Source organism: Lampetra fluviatilis, chromosome 24 (genome assembly GCF_964198595.1).
Source record: "Lampetra fluviatilis chromosome 24, kcLamFluv1.1, whole genome shotgun sequence".
NCBI classification, from domain to species: domain Eukaryota; kingdom Metazoa; phylum Chordata; class Hyperoartia; order Petromyzontiformes; family Petromyzontidae; genus Lampetra; species Lampetra fluviatilis.
This window is the reverse complement of record NC_136298.1, coordinates 10,604,695-10,628,614: the sequence shown is the minus strand read 5'-3', so window position 1 is coordinate 10,628,614 and position 23,920 is coordinate 10,604,695. Positions and strand designations below refer to the sequence as shown.

At 44.6% G+C, this 23,920-nt stretch overlaps 1 protein-coding gene across 1 annotated transcript in view; it reads left to right on the top strand.

Annotated features, from left to right (window-relative positions):
- LOC144941141 (ankyrin repeat domain-containing protein 13C-like) overlaps positions 1-18,448 on the top strand; it is a 37,267-nt gene extending 18,819 nt beyond the window's left edge. The window contains exons 8-13 of the mRNA XM_078867673.1: positions 36-167; positions 1,357-1,521; positions 5,861-5,940; positions 11,072-11,170; positions 12,242-12,342; positions 15,034-18,448. Of these exons, the coding sequence (XP_078723799.1) occupies positions 36-167; positions 1,357-1,521; positions 5,861-5,940; positions 11,072-11,170; positions 12,242-12,342; positions 15,034-15,167 (711 nt within the window). The 3' untranslated portion in view covers positions 15,168-18,448. The remainder of the gene's footprint in view (positions 1-35; positions 168-1,356; positions 1,522-5,860; positions 5,941-11,071; positions 11,171-12,241; positions 12,343-15,033) is intronic.
- The last annotated feature ends 5,472 nt before the right edge of the window (positions 18,449-23,920 follow it).

The window sequence follows — 23,920 nt, the reverse complement described above, 5'->3', positions numbered from 1 at the left end:
GTAATCTTTGGTTTTGTGTGCCACGCATCCCATAGGAGTCGGAGGCCGAGACAGAGGAGGAGGTGGACATACTGATGAGCAGCGACATCGTGTCGGCCACAATGTCCACCAAGTCCATCGGCTTCTCCCGCGCGCAAACCGGCTGGCTCTTCAAGGAGGACAAAACGGTATGGCCGGCACCCCGTCACACACCTGTCGTTTCACACCAGGTCTTCAAAGTCACATCACACTCCCTACGAGACTCGCAACATCCTGCTGCAAGCCCACCGAAACCCACACATCACCCCGCTAAAATAATCCGTACATCCTATATGACCCACACACATGCCCTGCTGTGTGCGAGGCCCACACTCCTCGCTACAAGAACCATTAGTCTGCTGAAACTCACGCCCCCAGCTACGAAATCCATCTTCGTTGCTGTGTGACCCACCCTCCTTGTCACGAGACCCACACGTCCTGCTATAAGACTCACTCAATGCTACGAGACCCACGCTCTTTGCTATGTGACCCAAGCTCCTGCTACAAAATTCGCACTCCCTCATACAATATGCGCAATGCCTACTACAAGATCCATAAGTCCACAGAAGACCCACACGCCCCGCTATGAGATCCATACACCCTGCTGTGTGACCCACACTTGCTGTTATTTGACGCATATGCCCCCCTGCTTCAAGGCGATGGCATATCGTGGTAGGGATAGTCTTAGAGTTTTGTAATTCAATAACTGCTCCGTGGAAACAAACGGTCGCCATGACGTCCGTTTGGTTGTATTGTTTACGGACAGTGTCAGCTATTTTCTATCCTTTGATGAAGGCTGCAAAGTGTTTGCGAGATTGATCTTAAATACGGCATTGTTGCTCTGGTCATGCATTGTGGGAAGGTGGGGGGGGTTGGTTAATGGAAAATTTCGCTCGGATTTTAACCACAAATAGTTATGACTAATCGATGATTACAAAGAATTAAAAAGCCAGCAACTCGCTTTTGAAAATGCTGAAATATTCTCGAAAGTATGAAACTCCACAATTTGCATTTACAGTAATAAGCTTAAGACGCAAGATGTGTTCTTCATTAGCTCGTAAAAATTCCGGGATGTTGTTTCTCGGACCTAGTGACTGCATTTTTCGAGGCCAAGTCATCGCTGTTTGGTTCGGCGTATTCATCGATGGCGTGCACACACGACATTTGGAAGAGTACCAGAATATTTAAGTTTAAAAAAGTTTAATTTTTTTTATTCCTGTAAGTTAATATAGCAAGGGCTGTGAGTCATAGTGAGTGTGCCAGTGGCTTTCTTTGGGTGCTGTAAGCACAGCTGCGTTCGTCTGCAACTCACCGCACGCTGCGTACACACGTGCACAGGAGCGCGTGGGCACATTTCTGGCGGACTTCTACACCATCGCGGGGCTGGTGTTGGAGTCGCGCAAGCGGCGCGAGCATCTGTCCGAGGAGGACATCCAGCGCAACAAGGCCCTGATGGAGAGCATCAGCAAGGGCGGCACCGTCATGGCAGACCCGGCTTTCGAGGTATGACGCCCGGCGGCGGCAAGAGTTCCACGGCGTTGGGTACGAATAATCATCCCCCTTGCTAATCACACCTCCGATTAGCAAGGTTGGTTACGTACGGTGCGAAAGAAGTTCAACATACAGCAACAAGCAAGTTTGTTGGTAAATTGCAAATAGCCCGCAGAGAGTAAGATGGAACCAAAACGCATGATAGGGACACAACCTTAAGCCAAAGAGATATCCGGTGCAGATATTTATAGCAAAAACAAATAGACCATGAAATAAAGAATTGTTCAAACGAGGAGGATTTTCCGTATGTTACACCTGAAGGTGACCAACCACTGCCATTCGTGGTATGAAAAAGGGGAAAGCTCCCAGACCATATGGAATCGCTGGGGACATCATCAAAGAAGTGTGATCAAAATATACAGACCTATTTACAATATGTTTACACAGTAATTACATACTTTATGGAATGACTATTCTTCTATTCAAAAAGGGGAACATATCTGATTTGAATAATGTCATCCCTGTTAACCTCATATCACATGTATATAAACTGTCCATAATGCTCAGAAAACGCAACAATGGCGAATGTATAGGCCATCCAACAAAGGTAGCAAAATGGTTTTAGAAGATTTTTTTAAATATACCATTGATGATGTGTATACTATCAAACAAATTGAATGTAAAAAGTAATGCTAATATCGCATACCTTTCTAGACTTTAAAAAGGCATTTAATTGTGTAAAGACAAATTCAACCAATCGATGCTCGCACAAACCAAAAGGCCTTGGCTTCATAATTTATTTATTAAAAAATACATCGTCAAAGAAACTTTATCAAATATGGTACAGCTCGACTGAAATGCAGAAAGAACAAGATGTACAATTGTATAATTACAACTCTGGGTATCTACACGAAGCTTCCCTCCAATGCTGATTCTGCTTTGTGTTTTGGGTGTAATTTGTCCCAAGTGTTTACTAGCTGTACCAAAAGTGTCTGAAGATATCCACTTCATGATTAGCTTCAGTTAACCTAGGCCCACCCACCCCACCCCTTGCCAACAGCGCCCCATGGCCAGCCGCCCTGTGTCCTATTGTCCCATTCTGCTGATCTTTGCTCAGCAGCCTCCTTGCTCCTTCTAGGAGCATTTTTACTGAGACACTATTAACATTACTGCCTTAAGCCCTCAATATTAATGACAATGGAGGCCTGGTGGAAGTCTGCATTAACATTGGTTACAAACGATGGAGCTCAACTGACATGTAGCGGTTTAAACATATGCAAATATTTCCATCATGTGCAACTGCTTTGGAACCAAGCCAAGTGTCCTCGGAGAGCCTAGGCTACAAGTTGTTGATGGCAGACAAAGTGAGTTCTCTGCGTTAAACACAGGGTGGACGTAGTGCACAACCAAACTGGACATCTGTGAAAACTACTAGACATCTGTGAAAAAGAGCTTCACATCTCATCAGATTTCTCCAGGATATGTAAAGATTTTGATTCTGATTGTGAAATAACATTAACTCTAAATGTAGGCCGTGACCAAATCACTCGGAGCATCCCCTAGATCCCGTCAGGTCTTAGAAGTTAAGCAGGGAGGAGATTTTATTGTACTTGGAGGGGTGACCACCAAGCACAGCAGGCCGTGGGAGCTGCGTGGTGGACAACAAGTGGACAGTTCGACGAAATCCATTGTTTTGCTTTAATCTAGATTTGAAACTTTTGCTTTACTTCTGTGCTCTCGCATCTACACAGCTCGCGCCGACCAGCGTGTTGAGGTATGGTCCGATAACCCCCATGACCCAGCCTGCATCGAGCAGTGGATTCGCAAATGGCAGGACGTGGACATGCACATGTACAATACAGCACCCTCTACCTAGCTCGGAGAAAGTATCTACATCGCCAGAGCAATATCTTACATACTTGTACAACAGGAAGTCTTCCCCACTTCAATGACAATCATCAGCTGCCACCCCAGTGCTGTATTGAACATATTTACATGCACAATACATAACACAGGATGTGTGAAGTAGTGAGGGTTTATTATTATTATTCATAATTGGTTTATTTTGGGTCAGATCTCGAGATGTCGAGATCTGAGCTCCTGTTAACAACCTGGTGATGTTGGATGTCAGAATCAGAATATTTATTCATACTGGAGGAATCCGATGAGCTATTAAGCCCTTTTGCACAGATGTTTTTGTAATCTCCAGTGAAACGTCGCTCCCATGTTAATGTTGTGAGATTAGTCTCCCACAACAACACCGATGGTGCTGCTGATGAAGCAGGAATAAAATTGGCATGTTTGATTCACGTGACCATTTTACAAATTGGCCGTGTTGGGTAGATGCGGGTTTAGAACACACATTTTTACACGAGCTAATCCAAAATAAACCAATTATGAGTCATAATATTGGTCGTGAAAGCCTTCGTATGGCATTACAATCATTCCTTTTTTATGTTGCACGCATCACAGCAAGCATGCATCACTCATGCCCAGGTAAGTCTAATTCAGGAGGAAGCTTAGTGGAGGGTTGTGGGCAGCATCTGGCTCCTGTCTGCACTGAGCAATCACTGCTTGTAGCAAAGCGTCTGCCACCACACATACACCGAGCACCGCATCACATCTTCTTGGTTCTTTCGGTAAAGTCACGTAGAAGGAAAATAATAAAATAATAAAAATAAAACAAAATAAAATAATTCTCACGACGTTTCGGCCACAACGCAAGCAGCCGTCCTCAGGTGGAGAGCAGGTATGTCGAGTAGACAGACCTGCTCACGTCGTGAGAATTATTTTATTATGTTGTATTTTTTATTATTTTATTATTTCCATTCTACGTGACTTTACCGAAAGAACCAAGAAGATGATCCCTGCAGTCACGAAAGCTTTAAATCGACACCGCATCACACTTTCATGCTTCTGCACTTATTCCCCCTTCTTGATCACTTCCCTTAACTGTGGTTCCTGCCAATCGCCCCATTAAACAGGATTCCTTGAAAGACGTTTGCATTTTAGGTATCTTGTGGGATGAGATTCCATTCACAGTGATCAATACTAATGCCGCATGAAGGCCTCATGCAGAATTAGTATTGTCGCCATCTCTCGTGTTCCTGCGATGTAACAATCCATCTAATACCTGTGCACAAGCTGATTTAATCGCTCCATCTCTGTGGTTGACGTACACTCGGGAGCGCGTACCCTCCCTTGGCTTGCCACTTTGTCATTATATTCGACCTCTGGCGACATGTGGTGCCCAAGCCCACTTACTTTTTGTAAGTGAGAATAGTGTCTTTAATCTGATATCTTTTTAAGTAATTGTTATGCTTTCCATTGTAATTTAGTGGACGCAAGTGTTAATATTGTGATGGTGCCCTACTATGTTTACTGCTGTGTCACCGTGAGGGCAAGAGGCACTGTGGACGCCACACATGCTCATGTGGAATATTTTGTATTACTCTTCATGTGGCTTTGGCTCTGGTCTGCAATACAATGACTAAGCTGAGAAGAATGTTTTAAAGAGAGCCTCCAATTTCCGAGACCACACAATGTTCATCCAAGTGTTTTCTAAAACTGGAATGTTAAAAAAATTGGCAAACTATTTTTCTTCGCGAAAATCTGCTTTCAATGTAAACGCCAATGCGTGAATATCTGCTGCAGTACGACTGGCTTCCAATCAACGTTGATGTAGAAACAGTGCAGTGCATCATGTGGAGGACATTAGGGTAATCTATCGTGGCCCAGGACTTCACACCCAGGTCCTGCAGTGGAAGATGTCCCTGGTGGCCCTTGGAGGCCATTGAGGACAATCAGTTCCTCATGAAAGGAGGCACAGTAGTCACTGGATGCTCACTGTTGCCTCTTTGAGCTTTATTTGACGCTGCGAACACACGGGTAGTTCCAACGGCTCGGCACTTTGCAAACGTCTCCCGATCCTTTGCTTGTTCATCTTCTTGGTTCTTTCGGTAAAGTCACGTAGAAGGGAAATAATAAAATAATAAAATAATTCTCACAACGTTTCGGCCACAACGCAAGCAGCCGTCCTCAGGTGAAGAACGGGTCTGTCGGAAAGACAGCGTCAGACCAACACCGACAGACCTGTTCTTCACCTGAGGACGGCTGCTTGCGTTGTGGCCGAAACGTCATGAGAATTATTTTATTATGTTTTATTTTTATTATTTTATTATTTCCCTTCTACGTGACTTTACCGAAAGAACCAAGAAGATGAATCCCTGCAGTCACGAAAGCTTTAAATCGAAATTTAAAATTCCTTTGCTTGTTCGTTCGTGCGTGCTCACCATCACGTCCCGGTAACGGTGAACACCCCTCTTCTTCTCTCTCCCTTGGCCCCATGCAGCCCGTGAGGCGGGAGTCTCTGTCACCCCCGCCTCCCAACACCATCACGTGGGAGGAATACATCTCGTCAGAGCCGGGAAAGTAAGCCATTTTGGGTTTTTTGTTTCTCGCTGTGACGTTTTACACTTCTGTAGCTGAGAAGGAAAACCGAAGCAACAATGGTTTTGTTGACATTTAGAGATGTTTTAAGGTTATTTTACGGCCTGCGGCAGGTTTTGCAACGGATTGGAATCATTATGTGCGAGGCCGTGCCATGCCTTTGTGCGTCGTAACGCCAGCTGTCGAGCACTCTTGAGCTTCGAAAATCATTTTATCAGTTTCTCCGAGTCCTTTCCAATTGGGATTTTCATAAGTCACTGGGTGCCGGCCGCTTCCGGCCCATAACCAAAATAAAAAAAAGCTGTTTGGCATTGAATCCAATTTTGCATATGCGCTGTACGTGCGTGTGTCGGTGTGTATGTGGTGTGCGTGCCGTGCGTGATGTGTGCACAAGTGTGTGTATGTGAGGATGTACGCGCGCATTCGTCCGCGAGGGATCCTTGGTTTTTTTGCATGGGTATGGCAGCGAGCATGGTGGGAAGCGGGGCGTGATGTGCAACCGCCTCGGGCAGCTGTCCAACAGCAGCCGGGGGGGTGGAGGTGGGGGCTGGAGGGAAGGTGGGGGCGTCGGGGGGGGGGTCTAGCCAAAATTAAAGCACCAAACACTCCATTTAATACCTTTCGCCTGCCTTTTTTATTAATCTGTTCTTCCACAAGAGGATAGCCCACGTTCTGTCTTCCGTTCCCATATCCTCTTGCTGGTATATACACTTATACTGTACATACTTTAGGAAAGTGGCCGGCCAATCAAAGGGCGGATCTCCATTGTTGGAATATTATGACCAGTCTACTTATATTCACACACGCATGTGTGTTTGTGTGCTCGTGTTTCAAAACCACCCTGAAGCTATACAAGTAACCACGGGGATTTTTTTCACCAGTGATAGAAAATAAAAATGACAATTGCGTCGTCCAGAAAGCTGCTGTTCTGGCACTGCAATATACGTATAATTATTATTTTTTAAACCTAAACGTAATTGAGAAATGAGAAATGAGAGCATCACGCTCCCGAGTAATTGAACTCGTTGCAACCCGTCTCTGCCTGAAGTGTGCTCCGTCGACCATTCGCCCCGAGCTTTGAGCGGCCCGTAGGCGCGGTCGCAGAAACAGGCTCTCGCGTGAAAGCGCGGGAAACGCATCCGCGATGGTGACAGCTTCTCGCCGACGACGTCACCACCGCCGTCCCAAACGCCGCAGTTTTCGACCATGGGCGCGGTGCACAGGAGTGAGCCGTCCTTCAGTGGAGGGGGGGTGGGGGGCGCCTTGTGCCTGCCGATCTCTCCCGACATTGCACAACGGCTGTATGATTGGGCTGTCGGCCATTTTGAGACGGCATGGGGGTTGCGTGCATAATTCTCCGTTAGCAGCGCTTGCGTGTCGTCGTGGTCGGGTGTCGTACCGCTGAGAGCGACATCCCGTCCGTTACGAGCACTGTTGATACATCAATAGAATCATAAAGAGGTCCCTTTGCATTCGTGTCTTTGCAAGTGGCCAGGCAGGTTGCAGTTTTTGCGCGTTGGACTTTGCACTTGAGTGACTGCAAGAAAAAAATTACTTGCGACGTAAAAAAACGTCGGTGATCTTGCAAATGTTGACTTGTGGTTTTGCATGTTCTGGAATCGTCCAAAACGGTTTGGTGAAATGGCGAGGAGCCGCAGTGACTTGCGTTGAGGCTGCTACTTGAGACGTTCACCATCGCCAAGTCTCTACCGTGTTTTATTTGCTCTCCGTAGCCAAGATCAGTTCCGCAAAAGACGTGATATTCAGGTCGCCAAGCATACTTTCACAAAGGAACAGGATGGATTCGTTTTAATCGGGTTTGCACACGATATTTAAAACCATTGCTGCTTATGTAAATAGATTAAACAGCATGTGTATTTGATATTGAATTAAATAATAAAATACAGCCCTTTGTCAATCCACTGCTGGATGAATGCCTCGTCATGTCGGGTCGGTTAATTGAAGCTATTTGACCATACTTCGCCGTAGAGCTCAGCGTGGGTTGGTGAAGTGGATGGGGTGGATGAGCCAAGACCACTTCAGATATCACCCACCGCTGACGTTGGTGATATAGCACGGAATCACACTCTGATTTCTGGATTCACAGTGCAGTGCGCTAACTAACCACTGTTGCACAACCATCCATGCGATTAATATTCAACATAATTGTTGCAAGTAATAACAATTCTGAAAGTAATCATTCGTACGTAGCTATTTTTGAGTAGCAGCTACAAGGACCGGGTTCCGTATAGGTATCGGTACTGATCTATAACTGGGGTGTTCTTGCGCGGGAATTTTTTTTACTTTCGCCAAGTTTTAAGCGTCCGTGAGGTTTTGCTGCAAGCAAGCGGCGGCGTTAAGAGAATCATGAGTCACGACGATGAGGAGGGGCGGGGACCAGACCGTGGGAGGTTTGGCGGGAGAAATCGGTGGTGCTTGCCAGCGCGGGAAAGCCGAGTGTGTAAGAGCGCGGATGAATGGGGGTTGGGTTGGCAGTTCGGATGGGGTGTTGGGGGCAGGGGTAGGGAGTGGGGGGTTAAAGGGAGAGGAACTGTGGGGGTTGGGGTTGTGAGAGGCGGGTGGAAAGGAGGGCTCCTACTTGCTGGAAATGCCGTGGCCTGGGCTTCTTAAAGAGGCCATTAAACGGAAACAAAAATGTGCACATGGCCTTAGTGCGAATGGGACAAGCCGTCTTGGTGATGTCCTCACGGTTTGTAAGCGTAAGAGATACCAACAAAGGCAAATCTGCATGTACAACTTTTCAGAATGACTTCTTAATAAGTAACATTTAAAAAGATTTGGACCAAACCCGTTGCTAGAACTCTTACCCTCCATCCTTACTTCTTCGTGGTTGCATTTTAACCGAACTATTTTCAACTGCGCCGCATTTAAATTGGAAGTCATTGGGAAGAACAAACTTTAAAGGTTGGAGGGCATCCCGGTGTTGGTGGCGACTTGTGTGATGCGATGGCAGCTGGCCCTCGAAGCCAGCTGACTGGCCCCCTCTGGGGTGGCCGCACCGCTGAGCAAACGCCGCCAGGCAGGGGAGGCGGGAGGCCGGTGGCCAGAGGAAAACAAGCAATTAAATTTAAAGTTATCTGAAGTATTCGCAGCCACAGAAACGAGTAGAGCCACTTTCTTTTATTTCGCTTAATTTTCATTACAAATATTTACTAGGGTTCAAATTGTTTATTTTGCTTGACTACTAACCTCATTGAAAATTATGACGAACGCTTGTGTTGCCATCGAAACGTCTTTATTTTTTTTTATATCTACGTGACTTTACTGAAAAAAACATTATGGTAACAAAACAGTTACCGGTTTTTGGCACGTACAGAAATTTCAAGAAATATCGTCTTAACAGTTATCTGAGAAACTAAGATGGCTGCAATAGTGTAATCGTCATTCAATCTCCCAGTGAGACAGCTCAAAGAAAGGGCAATAGCCTTAAACTCCCCCCCCCCCTGTCCACCCAACAGTCAAAATGGGCATGTCAGTTAGTCCGTGGAACAGCAGCTTGCGTGTGGTGAGGTGAAGTGGTGGTAAGCCCACCTCTTCCAACACGTCTAGCCAATGTTGGAAGAGTAGGCCAAATATCCTCTTCGAGCTCCGACTAGTGTCGGCCATTCTGCCAATCAGTGGCTTGAGCAAGCAATTTCAGGGCTGCATGCACCTTACATTTTATTAATCCTTTGGTCTGTGGCTGTGCGGTTTGTATTACGTTCACGCGTGCATTCGTGACTAAACTCCAATGGAATTGATTACTCACCAGATCTTGACTTGTCAAATTTGTAATTGATACAGAAAACGGTTACCCTAATTTACCATGCTTCTATTAAGACCCACTTTGCTGTTAAACATAGCACCGACACATAGCGTATTAAGCTTATAGGTACGGGGCACTGGTGGAGCCAGTGGGGGGGGTGGGGTGGCACATGCCCCCCGAATGATCCAATTGAATTCCCTAATTTCGATCGGATCATTGGGATTTATTAGTAATAAATCGGCATTTTGCGATCCCCACTGCCACCGTGTAGCATATTATTACGTGCCAGGTACTCTATGAGATGATAGGACAATAGTCTGAGTCCATAATTGGCAATAACAGCAAGGCAGTTATAAGGGACTCACAGAATTGTGCGCAGTTGCGTATACAGTGCACGACTTCCCTGAAGGCATTCCTTCAGCGAGGGCGATGCCGATCACACACGGTTCTAATTCGACCCTCGATTGATGGCTGCGCCATCGCCGCACACGCGTCGAATAAAAAGCAAGGGACAAGTCCTTACTTACTAACAACTCCTATCATTTTTCATTGCTGGAGGGGTTGCCCCCCCTACCTGAAAATCCTGGCTCCGCCATTGGTACGGGGGGGAGGGGGGGGGAGGTGGCGGGGTGTGTCTGTGGCTTCACTTTATTTTTCATTTTTTGCTGCGGGGAAGAATATTTTGGGAGGTAAACATGTTTTGGTTCACAAATGCATTCAATGGGTCACCGTCCAAGGAACATATTAGTTTGTGGCCGTGGTGCTCGTTGGCGTGGTTGCATGGCGGCTGAGTCAGGCGTGCGTTTACGGTGGCCAGCTCGCTCCCATGAGCAATCTGGTTTGCATTCACAGAGCAACTGAACATATTGAGCATTCAGTAAGAGCAGCATTACAACATGACCACCAACATCTGTCGCTTTGACAGCATGCCTCCTGGTATTGTTTCCACCTTTTTACCTTATTATTAGATCCACAATTACTTAGAAGTTTATAATATGTTCTGGGAAGGTATTCAGGTTTGAGTCTGCATAATGCTTGGATGGGTGACCACCAGGTTGTTATAGATGGTTGCAAGGCTGTGCTTCTAGGTGGTCAGCAAAGAGGGCCATGCAGCAAAATCCATTGTTGTACTGTACGTCTATGCCGCCCCCTACCTTCACCAACCCACACTAACCAGCGTGGTGAAATATGGCCAAATAACCCCCATGACTCACACGGGGTGGGATGTACTGACATACATATTTATTGATGCTCCTTTCATACCCCCCCCCACACCCCTCTTCCCTATCATGTCCTTTTACTTTCCTCCCTCCTCTTCTACGTTGTGCTCTGGCCGGAACCTGGCAGGGCCCCTCACCTTGGCCGAGAGCTCGTGTGCAAGGAGAGCTCCAAGAGCTTCAAGGCCACCATCGCCATGAGCCAAGAGTTTCCGCTCAGCATGGACATGTGAGTGGAGGCGGAGGCAGCAGCAACTCGGTTCATCCGTCGATGGAGCTGTGACTTCACGTGAAATAAAAATAATAATGAAATGCTGCGTTCGTATTTCGAGTGCTGTTGATCTATGAAAGATTAAACTCCTGTCCGAAACGAGCCAAACAACGAGAGTTTTGTTTGTTCATTTAGGCATTGCCTTAGGTACAACCTTGTGCGAGACGTTTCACTTTTAATGGGGTTGTGAGCAGCTTGCATTGCAATAATGTCATTGACGGTACAGTTTGTCCCTGAAATAATGTGGGCGGATGAATCGTGTCTCCCATGGGCCCTCTAAAATTTGAAAAAAGTTACATTTTTTTTAATCGCACTCCCAAAGCCCAAAAACGTTACACCGAGCAAAGGAACGCTTGCCCTGTTGTTAGCTGCATCTCCATGCTGCACAGAAACATCAAGCGGGAGCCAGTCCCAGTTTAGTATTGCGCTGGACAGTAACTACAGTAACAGTGGATTGTGCATTCCAGTATTGGTTTGTGATTTTCAGTAGTTTCAGTGTCTTTTTTTTACCTTTTTATCTTTTCATTTTTATGAATAAATATATTAATACCTCTAAATGGGAAAATGTTTCTCTTCAACGAAATAACAAGGTTTAGTTTAGGAAAATTGATATTCTGGGGTACCGCACCCCTGTATTAGCCTGGTGTTTCTTGGACACACTGTAGTACCTGTATGGTGTAGACCAGGGGTCGGCAACCTACGGCTACGGAGCCGCATGCGGCTCTTTACGGGCTGCTTCTTGACGATATGTACGTATGTACATAGATGCATTGCGGCTCTTGAAATACTGAATTTTGTACCGAATTGGAAAGAAATGGCTCTTCTTGTTATTTTGGTTGCCGACCCCTGGTGTAGACCAAACGTCCATCGCAGAATGTGCCGTTATCTCAGAATATTTCAACTGCGAGCCTCTTTGAGTGGTCTTTGCCAGAGGTTGCCCTTCCAATTGTTGTCATCAGTGTGGATTGAAGATAAGTGCGAGCTCTGTGTTCCCGTTCCCATCAAAGTCACCGTTCGTCCTGTCTGCAGGCTGCTCAACGTCCTGGAGATCATCGCTCCGTTCAAGCACTTTAACAAGCTGCGTGAGTTCGTTCAGATGAAGCTTCCTCCTGGGTTTCCTGTGAAGCTGGGTGAGTCTTGAACGCAGCCTTTTTCCTTTTTTTTTCAAGCACACTGAATTAAGAATGTCTCATACATGTTTTTGTTCTAACTAAAGTGACCACAGTTGTTGTGGAGGTGGCGATTTGCATGAACTCCTCGAAGAAATATTAATAAGAATATAATTGTGTAGTTGAAGTAAAAATAGCCTTGGCAGAGAAAGGTCTGTTGTAGGCTGTGTGTTTAGTTTGTCCATAAATCACGTGGGTAGCCGGCGCTTTAGAGTGCAGGTAGCGGCAGGCGGCTGTGTGTGTGTGCGCTTGCGCGCACGCCTGAGTGCCAGAGCTGTTAGTCACAGTTCCTGTTTTGAGCCGGCCACCCGCAAGTCTGTACATCGCGTTCCTGCCATCAGGATTTTCTGACCGCGTGCCAAAGAGATTTATGAGAGAAAGCAGCCGTCGCCCGTCGTTCCCGTGCTCATTAAAACACCGCTGCCGATTGTGTTGATCTGCCCGTGCATGTGCACACGAGTCCCTGCTCTGATCCCCTCCGTTCACAAATGTCGATCTGCATCTCTGGTTTCAGTTGAAGCCTCGAGTAACAACCTTGGTGACAACGTCGTGTTTGTAGGCGTTTGTCAAAACGCCATAATGCACTCTGCACAATTAATTTGTGTGCTAACCCAGTCTGCGTTAGAGAGTCCTTACAGTCCAAGGCACATGCGTGCATCGTAAGGGAAATCTGACGAGCCATACTTCTTCCATCACTGCTCTTTTGTGTCTTGTCATCCGGTCTCGTAAGCCAATGCTGAAGCAACTGTAGCATACCAAAAGGGACGGAGCTTGGCTCAACAACCGCCCTGCGTTTGGTTAAACTGTTAGAAGGTGTTTTCCTGCCGAGCTGGCATCCTCAGTGGGAACAGCTTTCTCTGGCGCAAGCGGTCCTTTAGGGGAGCTGAACTGGTGGGGAGGTAAAAAAATAAATTCTCAGAAGTTTGTGGAAAAGGAATCTTTGTAGTGACTGGCAAAATAGAGGCAGTCACAGGAACAAGTGGCCCTTTGTGTTGTCTAAGCTCACAGGCCTTGTCACTTAGACTGGGATGGCTGTATATTATTACTTTGAATGAGATGCTTTGGAAATCAAAGTCATCCAATACAGTAAAGTTTTTAAGAGTTCGCAAAATAAAGTAGCACATTCTGTGACACTTCAGTAATTGTACTCGTTGTCCTTTGTTCACATTTGGTCATTTCAAGGAACTGGCAATTGATATAATTATATTGTTCTGCAAGGAAGCACGTAGGGTTTTTATTTGCAGTAGTTGTCTCACATTTGAAAGATAATTGTATTTGTATACCTTCTTGCACCAGGCATTTCTCGGGGTCGTAAGATGAGACTTGCAGATGCGCGCGCGTCATGCTGATTGTATCCCGGGTGGTTTGTTTCATGGCTCCATGTGATCTTGTGGCTGAGTCACTCATCCCTCCTCTCCGCTCATTTATTTTATCCCAGGATTGTAAGAAAGTTATCTCTTCTTCATCCAGAGATTTTAGTTGCATTTTGTTATAATAGTGTTGAAGGTCATGCGCATTGATTATTTTGTTGAGGTTAGGAATAAGTTTAATTTCAGCGCTGTGATAGAGGTGAGTGTCAAGTGCTAAAGTAATTATTCACTAAATACCAACTAATGGAAGCAGTCTTCCATTCGTTAAATCCAGCCTTGCCGTTCAATGTGAAACCAAATTGTTTTTAAATCAAATTCACCACTGACATATTTGGATGCTTTTTTTTGGTTGTTTAAAGCTGTATACAATTCCCTATTGGTCACTGAGCTGGCATGCAGTGTGCGCTGCCTGTACTGTGGAGGGTATAGGCTACGGGCCGTCTCACAGTAAGCGAATGAGGGCCGACAGGCAACGTTTTCTCCCTGTAGTCTGTCCGTACGCAGAACGAGGTTGTTGAAACGTGCTCGGGCCTATGGGGAGGAGCTTTGGGTTTGCAGTGTATGTTGATTCCAACAATGTGGATGTCTGTCCGCTTGTGTCAGCCGGAGGCTCTAAAACCAGTGGATGAGATGAACATGGCAGATTTGGCTGTTCCGACGGCCACAGTAGTATTTTAGCGTTGGACACAAATCTGCGTCAAACGCTGCGAATTTATTCCCATATTAGTTTCGTGTTTGGCAGTGGGCATAGAATAAAAACTCGTTACGGAGACTTGTACAAAGAATCTGGCATTCAGAAACTGGAAGAGCTGGTTTGAACCTGTTGTTTGTGCATTGCTTAATGAGATGAAGCGGTGGCACAGCGGGCATTGTATAGCACAGTTGTAGTGTGCAAGTTGAGACAGTGCCTGTGTAAAGGTGGCTAATGTAAATATCAACACTTTCCAGTTATCTTGCAAGATTCCTTCGTAAAGCGCGCTTCACACAACTCGGCCATTATTGATGGTGGACACGTACCTAATCCTAGTTTGTAATGCTGGATGCCTTGTGAAGTGAACCACGGTGCATACTGTAGTTTTGACGGTGCGATTCCTACTTCAACACATCAGCGTTGCACTAAAGGCTGAAAAGCATCAGACAAAACATTCACCATTGAGAGGTTACTTCCGTAATGTCAAATATGTGAAGTTATGGCTCATGCTCTCAACCTCAGGTGACACGTGTTTATATTGTCAAGTGTGTGTGTTTAGATGGCGTCTCGTTTTGCTCGTTTCGTGTGCAGATATCCCTGTGTTTCCGACCATCACGGCCACCGTCACCTTCCAGGAATTCCGCTCCATTGAGGATCTTCCAGAATCCATGTTCCGGATCCCAAGCGAATACCGAGAGGACCCCAACCGCTTCCCTGACCTCTGAACCCGACCACCCAGTGGCTGTGCCCACTGGCCCTCGGCTCCAACAGAGCTGTGCCAGTCCCTCCCTTGTGCAGGCCTCTCTCCCCTCCCCCATGTTGTGCCTCCCTTCCATACTCACAGCCTCCCCTGCCTTCAGGATGTCAGAGCGCTGATCCTACTCTAATGCGTGACCCTGCCACTGCTGCACGCTGGGTAAGGATGCCAGGGAAGGCCCAGAGCTTCGAGCTTTGACTTCTGAAGTCCGTGTGCGGCCCTCGCTGATGGAGCTGCGGGAAGCGTTTGTGCTGTCCCCCGACTGTGAGACCTCTTTCAGAATTTCTGAACCTGACCGTGTGAAACGTGATCAAACTTGGATTTGAAACATTTCCAGGAATATACATTTATTTTTCTGTTTTACATTATCAAGCCAGTGCACATTATTTGCATCCGGTGTGATACAAAGTGGCATTTGAAGACGGGACTATAGTAAAGCTGTTGGATAATCTTTGCCTCCACTCGGAGTTATTATCACAAGTACCTGTTAATGTTTCACTATGGGCTTTCTACCAATGGCTCACATGGGTTAGAACTGGACTAACTACATTTTTTAAACTTCTGCTTTCATATACAGATGATCAAACACCTCTTAGTTGTTTGCCACCCAGCCATGGTCAGTGACTGTGCAAAATAGTCGTTTGTGTCGTAATTATATTGGTTGAACTTAGTTTTAAAACAAATAAACGTTTGCGTCAATTAGGTGCTGCAGGAGCAATTAAGACACTTGAAGGCCGATGTGATGATGCTAATCAATGCCAGCAAAGAAGCGCGTAGTTTCATAACTGCAGCTTAGTTGAGGCTTGTCTCAGCAGAGATCTGAAACGATGAAGGCCAGAACAGGGTTCAGCTATTTTCAGTGTGGTAAGTAAATTGAATTATGGTACAAAATGTTAACAAGATATTATATATAAACAAGAAACAATGCCTTTGGAAATGCTGAAATATTAGAACAATGTAAAGAAAAGCTTTTGCCTTAAGGGATCACCATATTGCATGTAAAGAAACACACACAAAAAGTTTAAACTTCACGATGTTAGAATGTCTATCTCTTAGATGGTTGAATCACACGGCAGTCCTTATGCATAGAATCCCTTCCATGTGTTGCCAGTTTTTAATGAACGTTAAGCTGTTCTGACTGTGAATTATTAGACGTAGCATCCTGTTACCTGCCTCTCAACTCCAGCAGCATCTGGTCTGATCTCTGTACTGCATCAGCTGGAGTTGATCAGAGAGCATGCTTTTGGAGACCATAAAACGGAGGCAGGTTATTGTGGAAATGTTTTACATTTCACTTGTTTCGTAAATAAGGTTTTATCCCACGTTTCGTGTGCACAAATCTGGTTTGTAAATTGTGGAAATTAAAGTAATGCAATCACTTTCACATCAACTAACAAACAGACAAATCTCAAAGCCATTTTTGTAAATATCACACGATCCTTTTTTGTCAACCTCTAGGGGTATTTTAACCTCTTGTACTACACAAAATCTAAATCGTATCCCAATTTACTTGAACATGCAGAACATGTCTCATTAGCAAGAAAAGCAGCAATATTGTATTTATTTACCTAGAGCATAGTATGCATCCAATTTTTAGATAGTGAAGTGCTTTATGCACTTATTGCAACACCGATTGCATTCTTACACAGGTTTTTGTATATACATTAAGAACTTTAATTAATTACATCCCTATAAATAATAGCAGGTGCGTCACTATTTTAAACAATGGCATGGGTGTAACTTTTCACAAGAAATCACTTTTGATAATGTACTGTACGATACAAACAGGAATATGGAGCTGTTGTCAAATGTGTTAATTGACATTTATTTCGTACATTTTGAAACTTTCATGTTTAAACTTCCATTGCTTCATCCCCAACTTGGACGTTCACATTTCTGCAATTGAACACCGATTACTGATACAATATGCCTGCTTGGTCTGACATTTGTACGGGGAATAAATGAACTTTCACAGGTTGATGGTCTATGGCCTATTAGCAATGATGTCAAAGGTTACATACAGGCCGTGTACAGACGTGGACATGACAGTTTTGCACCAGTACATTGTAAAGTTAAATATGATAACTTATAATAATGGTAAAAAAAATTCCAGCGGTTTCATTTCATGCTATCGACATCATATCATGGGGTGAAGTATCAATTCGGATCTCTTGCAGAGCAGTGCAACCCTTTGTGTAGATGTCACAGAGCGACTTCTGAGATCCCCTTCAAGTGATCTGGTCCACAGAACTTTCCAAACCCATCTTCCACTGACAAGAAAGTTTGTCATATGACAGTCAAATCTATCCTTTTTATTCTCAGCTGGAATTAAGTGCAGAACCAAATTTTAAGTGATTGGTTTAGTGCAGTCATTGGTTACTGGGCTGAGAGCATCTAAGTGTAATAACTTTAGTGCAACAGAAACCAACACAACCGTCTGCTTCATGCCGCTGAAACCTGGGCTGCTAGTTCTTTTTAAAAATCTTCCACTGCTTCATCTTCTTGGTTCTTTCGGTAAAGTCACGTTGAAGGGAAATAATAAAAATAAAACATAATAAAATAATTCTCACGACGTTTCGGCCACAATGCAAGCAGCCGTCCTCAGGTGAACACCAGGTCATTCAGACGCTGTTTCCCCGACAGACCTGGTCTTCACCTGAGGACGGCTGCTTGCGTTGTGGCCGAAACGTCGTGAAAATTATTTTATTATATTTAATTTTTATTATTTTATTATTTCCCTTCGTGACTTTACCGAAAGAGCCAAGAAGATGAATCCTTGCAGTCATGAAAGCTTTACATCGAAATGTTCCACGGCTGTTGTGGTCCGTTTGCATATATAAAGATCCCCCGTATAGCCTTAACAGACTGTAGGTTAGCAAGCACTTATAAAGGTCGTTATCCCTGTGTCATGTCACAATCGATTACGCCTCTACAGTTGGAATTAATCGACTTACATCAGGTTTCGATTTTAGTGATATAACAAAGTTGTCACAAACGTTCGGCACAATTCAAGCCCAGAGCAACTTGCCACCAACTTGCCCGCAGATTGAACAACTTGTAAAGTTACCCGAATGTGTTCCGTTTATTTCCGATAAAGCCCATTAAGCTAAGAAGATATTTTTCAAAGGCGACTCGCCCAAGAGCAATATCGCTGGGTGATGTTGACGGGTAAAACTTTGCTTTTCACTGCCTGACAAAATAAAGCTGAAACAGGCATAATTATTAAATTAGCGTTACACAAACAAAAAAGACATGCGATTAAGTTTAGGGTTTGATTAGGAAAGAAAAAAAAAGTCGTTTTTAAAGAGATAATTTACTGATTATGTCCCCTAAAAATGTAAATAACATTCAGCTCCCACCCAATATATTGCTGGATGCCGTCCTTTCGACACTGCCGATCATGGGGGCATATCTTTACATTCCCATAGTGATATTCATCAGGGCAATCAAGCGATTGTAAAGTATAACTACGCTCCTTATATCACATTGCCAGTAACATAGCAGAAAAAAAAAACATGCCCATTCTAAACCGCGACGAACTATTAACTGTCGACAAAATCTTAATTGGGTAGTCTAGAGAGACACTGGATAATGCAGTAACACGTGTGTAATGACACTTCATTGAATCAGCTCCATACCACTGGTGGAATGTCAAGTGAAATAGAATGTCAAATCAATCTCTGGCCCTTCAAAAGGCCCATGTTGAGCCTTGCGCGCACACACACACAATGGTACATGTGCTGTTAAGCATGGCATTTTTGTTTTCTTTTGTTACACTTGGGAGTCCAGAACGATCAGTTTGAAGGTGCATGATATAACGTTTGCATCCTCTGTTGAGGAATTGTGTTTTGAGTGTCACTTTTTTGTTACTAAAACTATAAAAGGTTTTCACTTCAACCCCAGCGCCAACCTTGACCCCCTCACCACTTGTGAGCTGGCGATGGCAATTCCCAAAAAGTGAAAATTGTGACGCAGCTACAATGCCATACTTTGTCTGTTCCACTGACCTACCCCCCAACTGCACTGTAACCCCCCCCCCCACAATAACAAAAATTATTAAATAAACACTTTTTGTACAAAAAAATCCGTGTTCTTTTCTTCTACTTTTGTAAAGCAGCAATTTAATTGTCTTTATTTGTGTCATTTATGTACAGATACATGTGCAGAATTTTTGCAATCCACTTCTGAATGAGGGCATCTCCATGCTGTTCGGGTCATGGGGGTTTTTTGGCCATATTCCAGAACACTTCGGTACGGTGAGGTGAAGGCATGGAGCATAGCTCGAGCGTGGAGGTACAGTACAACAATGGATTTTGTTGAACTGCCCATAATGTCGCCCTGCAGCCTATAACACCTGTTGTGTATTGCAGTCGCCTGTGCAAGCACTACCCTGGCTAAAACCTGGTTAGTTTCCCACATCTAACAAGATACAAATCTACATTTAAGTAATTGCACTTACACTTAACAATTTAGGGTGGACATTTCACACCACAAAATAGAAGCAACTTGCCATCTATTGTTATGTGGTCGGTGTAAGTGTGGTTGTGTGATGAGCATGGCAAGATACTGTTTGCAGTGCTGTGATTGTGGAATCGTCGAGATCTGGGCCTGAGCCACCGTTGAAATGTTCTTGGAAGTGTTTTTCTCCACACGATTTCTAAGAATCTTGCAACAACTTGCACAGAGTGAATGCCACGTGCTTTTCTCTGCCAATAAAATCCAGAGAAAATATCACGTACAAAGCATTGCATATGAATGACTCGTGATTAATAATTAACCCCCGAAGACATCAATTCATTACACAATATAAAATACTGTTGAACAATGTTTATTATAGTTATCTTTGTACATGCTGCATTCACAGGTATCCACAGTAAAGCACCTACATACCATCACTTGGTAATGTGCTTGATAGGGCTCTATTGTGTGTGGTTTGCTCTGTGGTTGTCCTGTGCTGGAGTTACATTTTTTTCATCTTCATTAACATTAAAATGCAGTGCATAGAAGCATACTATTATTGCTGATGACATGGCATTGTTCTGCGTTTGGGTGTGCCAAAAAAGAAGTGACCCATCTCCCCATTTGAACTTTGGTTGAGGCGGCCTCATGGTCAGGAAACGGATGGGTGGTGAGTTTGTTTTTAAATGTTATTCACTTCCAGGAAGACCAGAAGGTGGTATGCATATCCCACATCCGACATGTGGCCCATTACAACCTGTCACTTTGGGGTAAACCAAGAGACTCCAGATAGAGTTACCACCTCAGGAATACAAAAAACCAGGACAATCATGGGAAGAAGAATATCTCAATACCGAAAGAGAGGAGAACTACATGTGAATGCATTGTTTTGAGTGGTGTATTATGACACAACAGACAAATAACGGGACTTTTAATGTCCCTGGAAGATGCATCTTTCCTAGGACCGCTATCTCAAAAAGAAGAGACAATTGTGGGAAAATGACCCCTAGCTCTAGAGGAGGCATTCAACTTATTTTTTTTACTGACTTTCATGAATTAATTGCTGACAATAATGATTATATTCACGTCATTATTTCGTTACATTTTGTGGTATGAACACTGAAGCAATTGTGTGCAGTTTCTTTGTCCGCTTGCCTCTTTCAGAAGTCCCATGTGGCACACAACGAATTATTATTGTATATAGGCGTTACGCACACGCTTACAGAGACCAGGTTGTCACCAAGGTTCGGGTTCAAGGGAGCACAGTTACGCAGTGGTCATGTTTTTAGTCCTGTGTTCCTCAGCATGTGATGCTGTTTTAAATGTGTCTGCCTTCCAATTGTGGCAGCTATGTAGCTGTTTGAGATGTACAAAGCGCACCTATTACAATACTGTAATTGGTATTTTTACATTACATTATTTGTAATGAACTGTCATACTTTTATGGACATGCCTTGGTGTAGAGTGACATTTGTGAAAAGGAGAATATCTTGGCATGAGAATTCGAGCACGTGCTGGAAATGTAAAAACTTATTTGAATTGTTGTACAAAGCATGTTATGCTTTCGGCCAGAATTATGCATATCTCGCTTATCTTGTACCTGTCGAGTTTAACAGTTTTACTAGTGGTCAACGTCTTCGCAACCGGACACCCACACATTTTGCATTCTCGGCAAGAAAAAGATACGTTTTAAAGCAGAAACATGACTGGCGACATCTCAGAGTGAAAGGGAGTAAATTAGAGGTGGTGGCACTTGCTTTCGTGTCACTGCGTTCGGCGCATGGAGGGGCTGTGGGCCCTGCCTGCGTGGAAAAAAACACAGGATCGGATATGTCTGCTTATGTTTTGTGACCTTGCCCTGCTCGCTTTTGGAAATCCGTTTAAAACCATATGAGTGCGTGTAATCGCTGGGAATACTTACTCGGCCTGTTCAGCCGAATGCTGAACAAATGATTTGTGACACATAGGGTCGTCTCCTGTGTAAAATATTAGCGGTTTACTTTTCTTTATAAATGTCATATCAACATTAAACATAGCTAGATGAAGCTCAACTCTTGGTCGGGTGTCATAAAATGTCCAGTGGCCTTAACTCGATATTAAGTAATGTTAAAATTCTCACTTTTGTTACCGACGATTTATGTAACAGTACTTTATTATTTCACGCTTTATACAATGTTATTGGCCTTCTAACACACGTTTGCATTATTGCTTTGAGCCATATCTACCTTGAAAAAAAGAGGCAAAGTGAAGTTGGATTGTGGCATCGTTTGACTGTGAGGGATGGTGACGACGTGGGGAGGCCTTCATCCATCAGTGTATAAAACATGGCTAATGGTGATTATAATGATTGAAGGTTATGATGCCAATATATGCAGGACCTCGCACTCACTCCATCGCTGACCGCCTTTGTCACAAACTCGCAGCCGGATTTGTACAACTGACATTGGGGCGGATCAAAGAGTTCTCAAAGGCTAACCGCATCGCAGTGGTGCCAAAGTTAGGAAATTAAGTCTTCGTAAACGGTACGGATCAATAGGGAGCAAACACCACCAATGCGTAGGATGGCCATAAACACGAATTGGGCCAGGGGGGAAAGAACCATGCCCCTTTGGTGTGTTAACCTGTAATCTACAGGTCCACACACGGCCTGTGTTTGCACTTGTACTTTGTATTTGGGTTATGCACTCACGTTGTGTAAAAACGGACAGTACAGTGCATTGTTAAGTCCATGGAAGGGCCATGCGGCGTTTGGTGGGTGGGTTCGAGGGGTGATCAGCTCCCTGCACCACTAAATTGCCGCAGTTGCTAGGAAATGTTCTATAACTCCCTCGCCTGGTATACAAGAGGTCGTGGGTTCCATCTTGACCCTGACACCTGCTGTATATTTGAAGTCTGCATGTCTCTCTTTCTCATCATCATCACCACGGTGGCTAGGGAGATGTTAACTACCTCGCCTGGTATTCAAGAGGTCGTGGGTTCGATCCTGACCCTGACGCCTGCTGTATATTTGAAGTCTGCACGACTCTCTTTCTCATCATCATGGCCACGGTGGCTAGGGAGATGTTAACTACCTCGTTTGGTATATAAGATGTCGTGGGTTCGATCTTGACACTGACGCCTGCTGTATATTTGGAGTCTGCATGTCTCTCTTTCTCATCGTCATCATCGCCACGGTGGCTATGAGATGTTAACTACTTCGCCTGGTATACAGGAGGTCGTGGATTCGATCTTGACCCTGACACCTGCTGTATATTTGAAGTATGCATGTCTCTCTTTCTCATCATCATCGCCACGGTGGCTAGGGAAAAGTTAACTACCTCGCCTGGTATATAAGATGTCGTGGGTTCGATCTTGACCCTGACGCCTGCTGTATATTTGAAGTCTGCACGACTCTCTTTATCATCATCATCACGATGGCTAGGGAGATGTTAACTACCTCGCCTGGTATACAGGAGGTCGTGGGTTCGATCTTGACCCTGACGCCTGCTGTATATTTGGAGTCTGCATGTCTCTCTTTCTCATCATCATCACCACGGTGGCTAGGGAGATGTTAACTACCTCGCCTGGTATTCAAGAGGTCGTGGGTTCGATCCTGACCCTGACGCCTGCTGTATATTTGAAGTCTGCACGACTCTCTTTCTCATCATCATGGCCACGGTGGCTAGGGAGATGTTAACTACCTCGTTTGGTATATAAGATGTCGTGGGTCGATCTTGACACTGACGCCTGCTGTATATTTGGAGTCTGCATGTCTCTCTTTCTCATCGTCATCATCGCCACGGTGGCTATGAGATGTTAACTACTTCGCCTGGTATACAGGAGGTCGTGGGTTCGATCTTGACCCTGACGCCTGCTGTATATTTGGAGTCTGCACGACTCTCTTTATCATCATCATCACGATGGCTAGGGAGATGTTAACTACCTCGCCTGGTATACAGGAGGTCGTGGGTTCGATCTTGACCCTGACGCCTGCTGTATATTTGGAGTTTGCGTGTCTCTCGCTTTCCCTGAATTCGCGTGGATTTGTCTCCGGGGCATCCGTTGTTTTTTTCCCCTCCACATTTAGAAACAACGTGAGTTTAGAGTATTTGGCTTTAATACATTTCCAAATAATAAGCCACTTCGTTGAGCTATCATTCATGGCCAGGTCGCTTCTGAAAAAGAGCTATATAGCTCAATGGGGCCTACCTGGTAAAATTTTAAAAAGTTTACAGTTGTTGTTTATTACATAGTCAAGTAAAACATACAACTTAGCGGTGATCG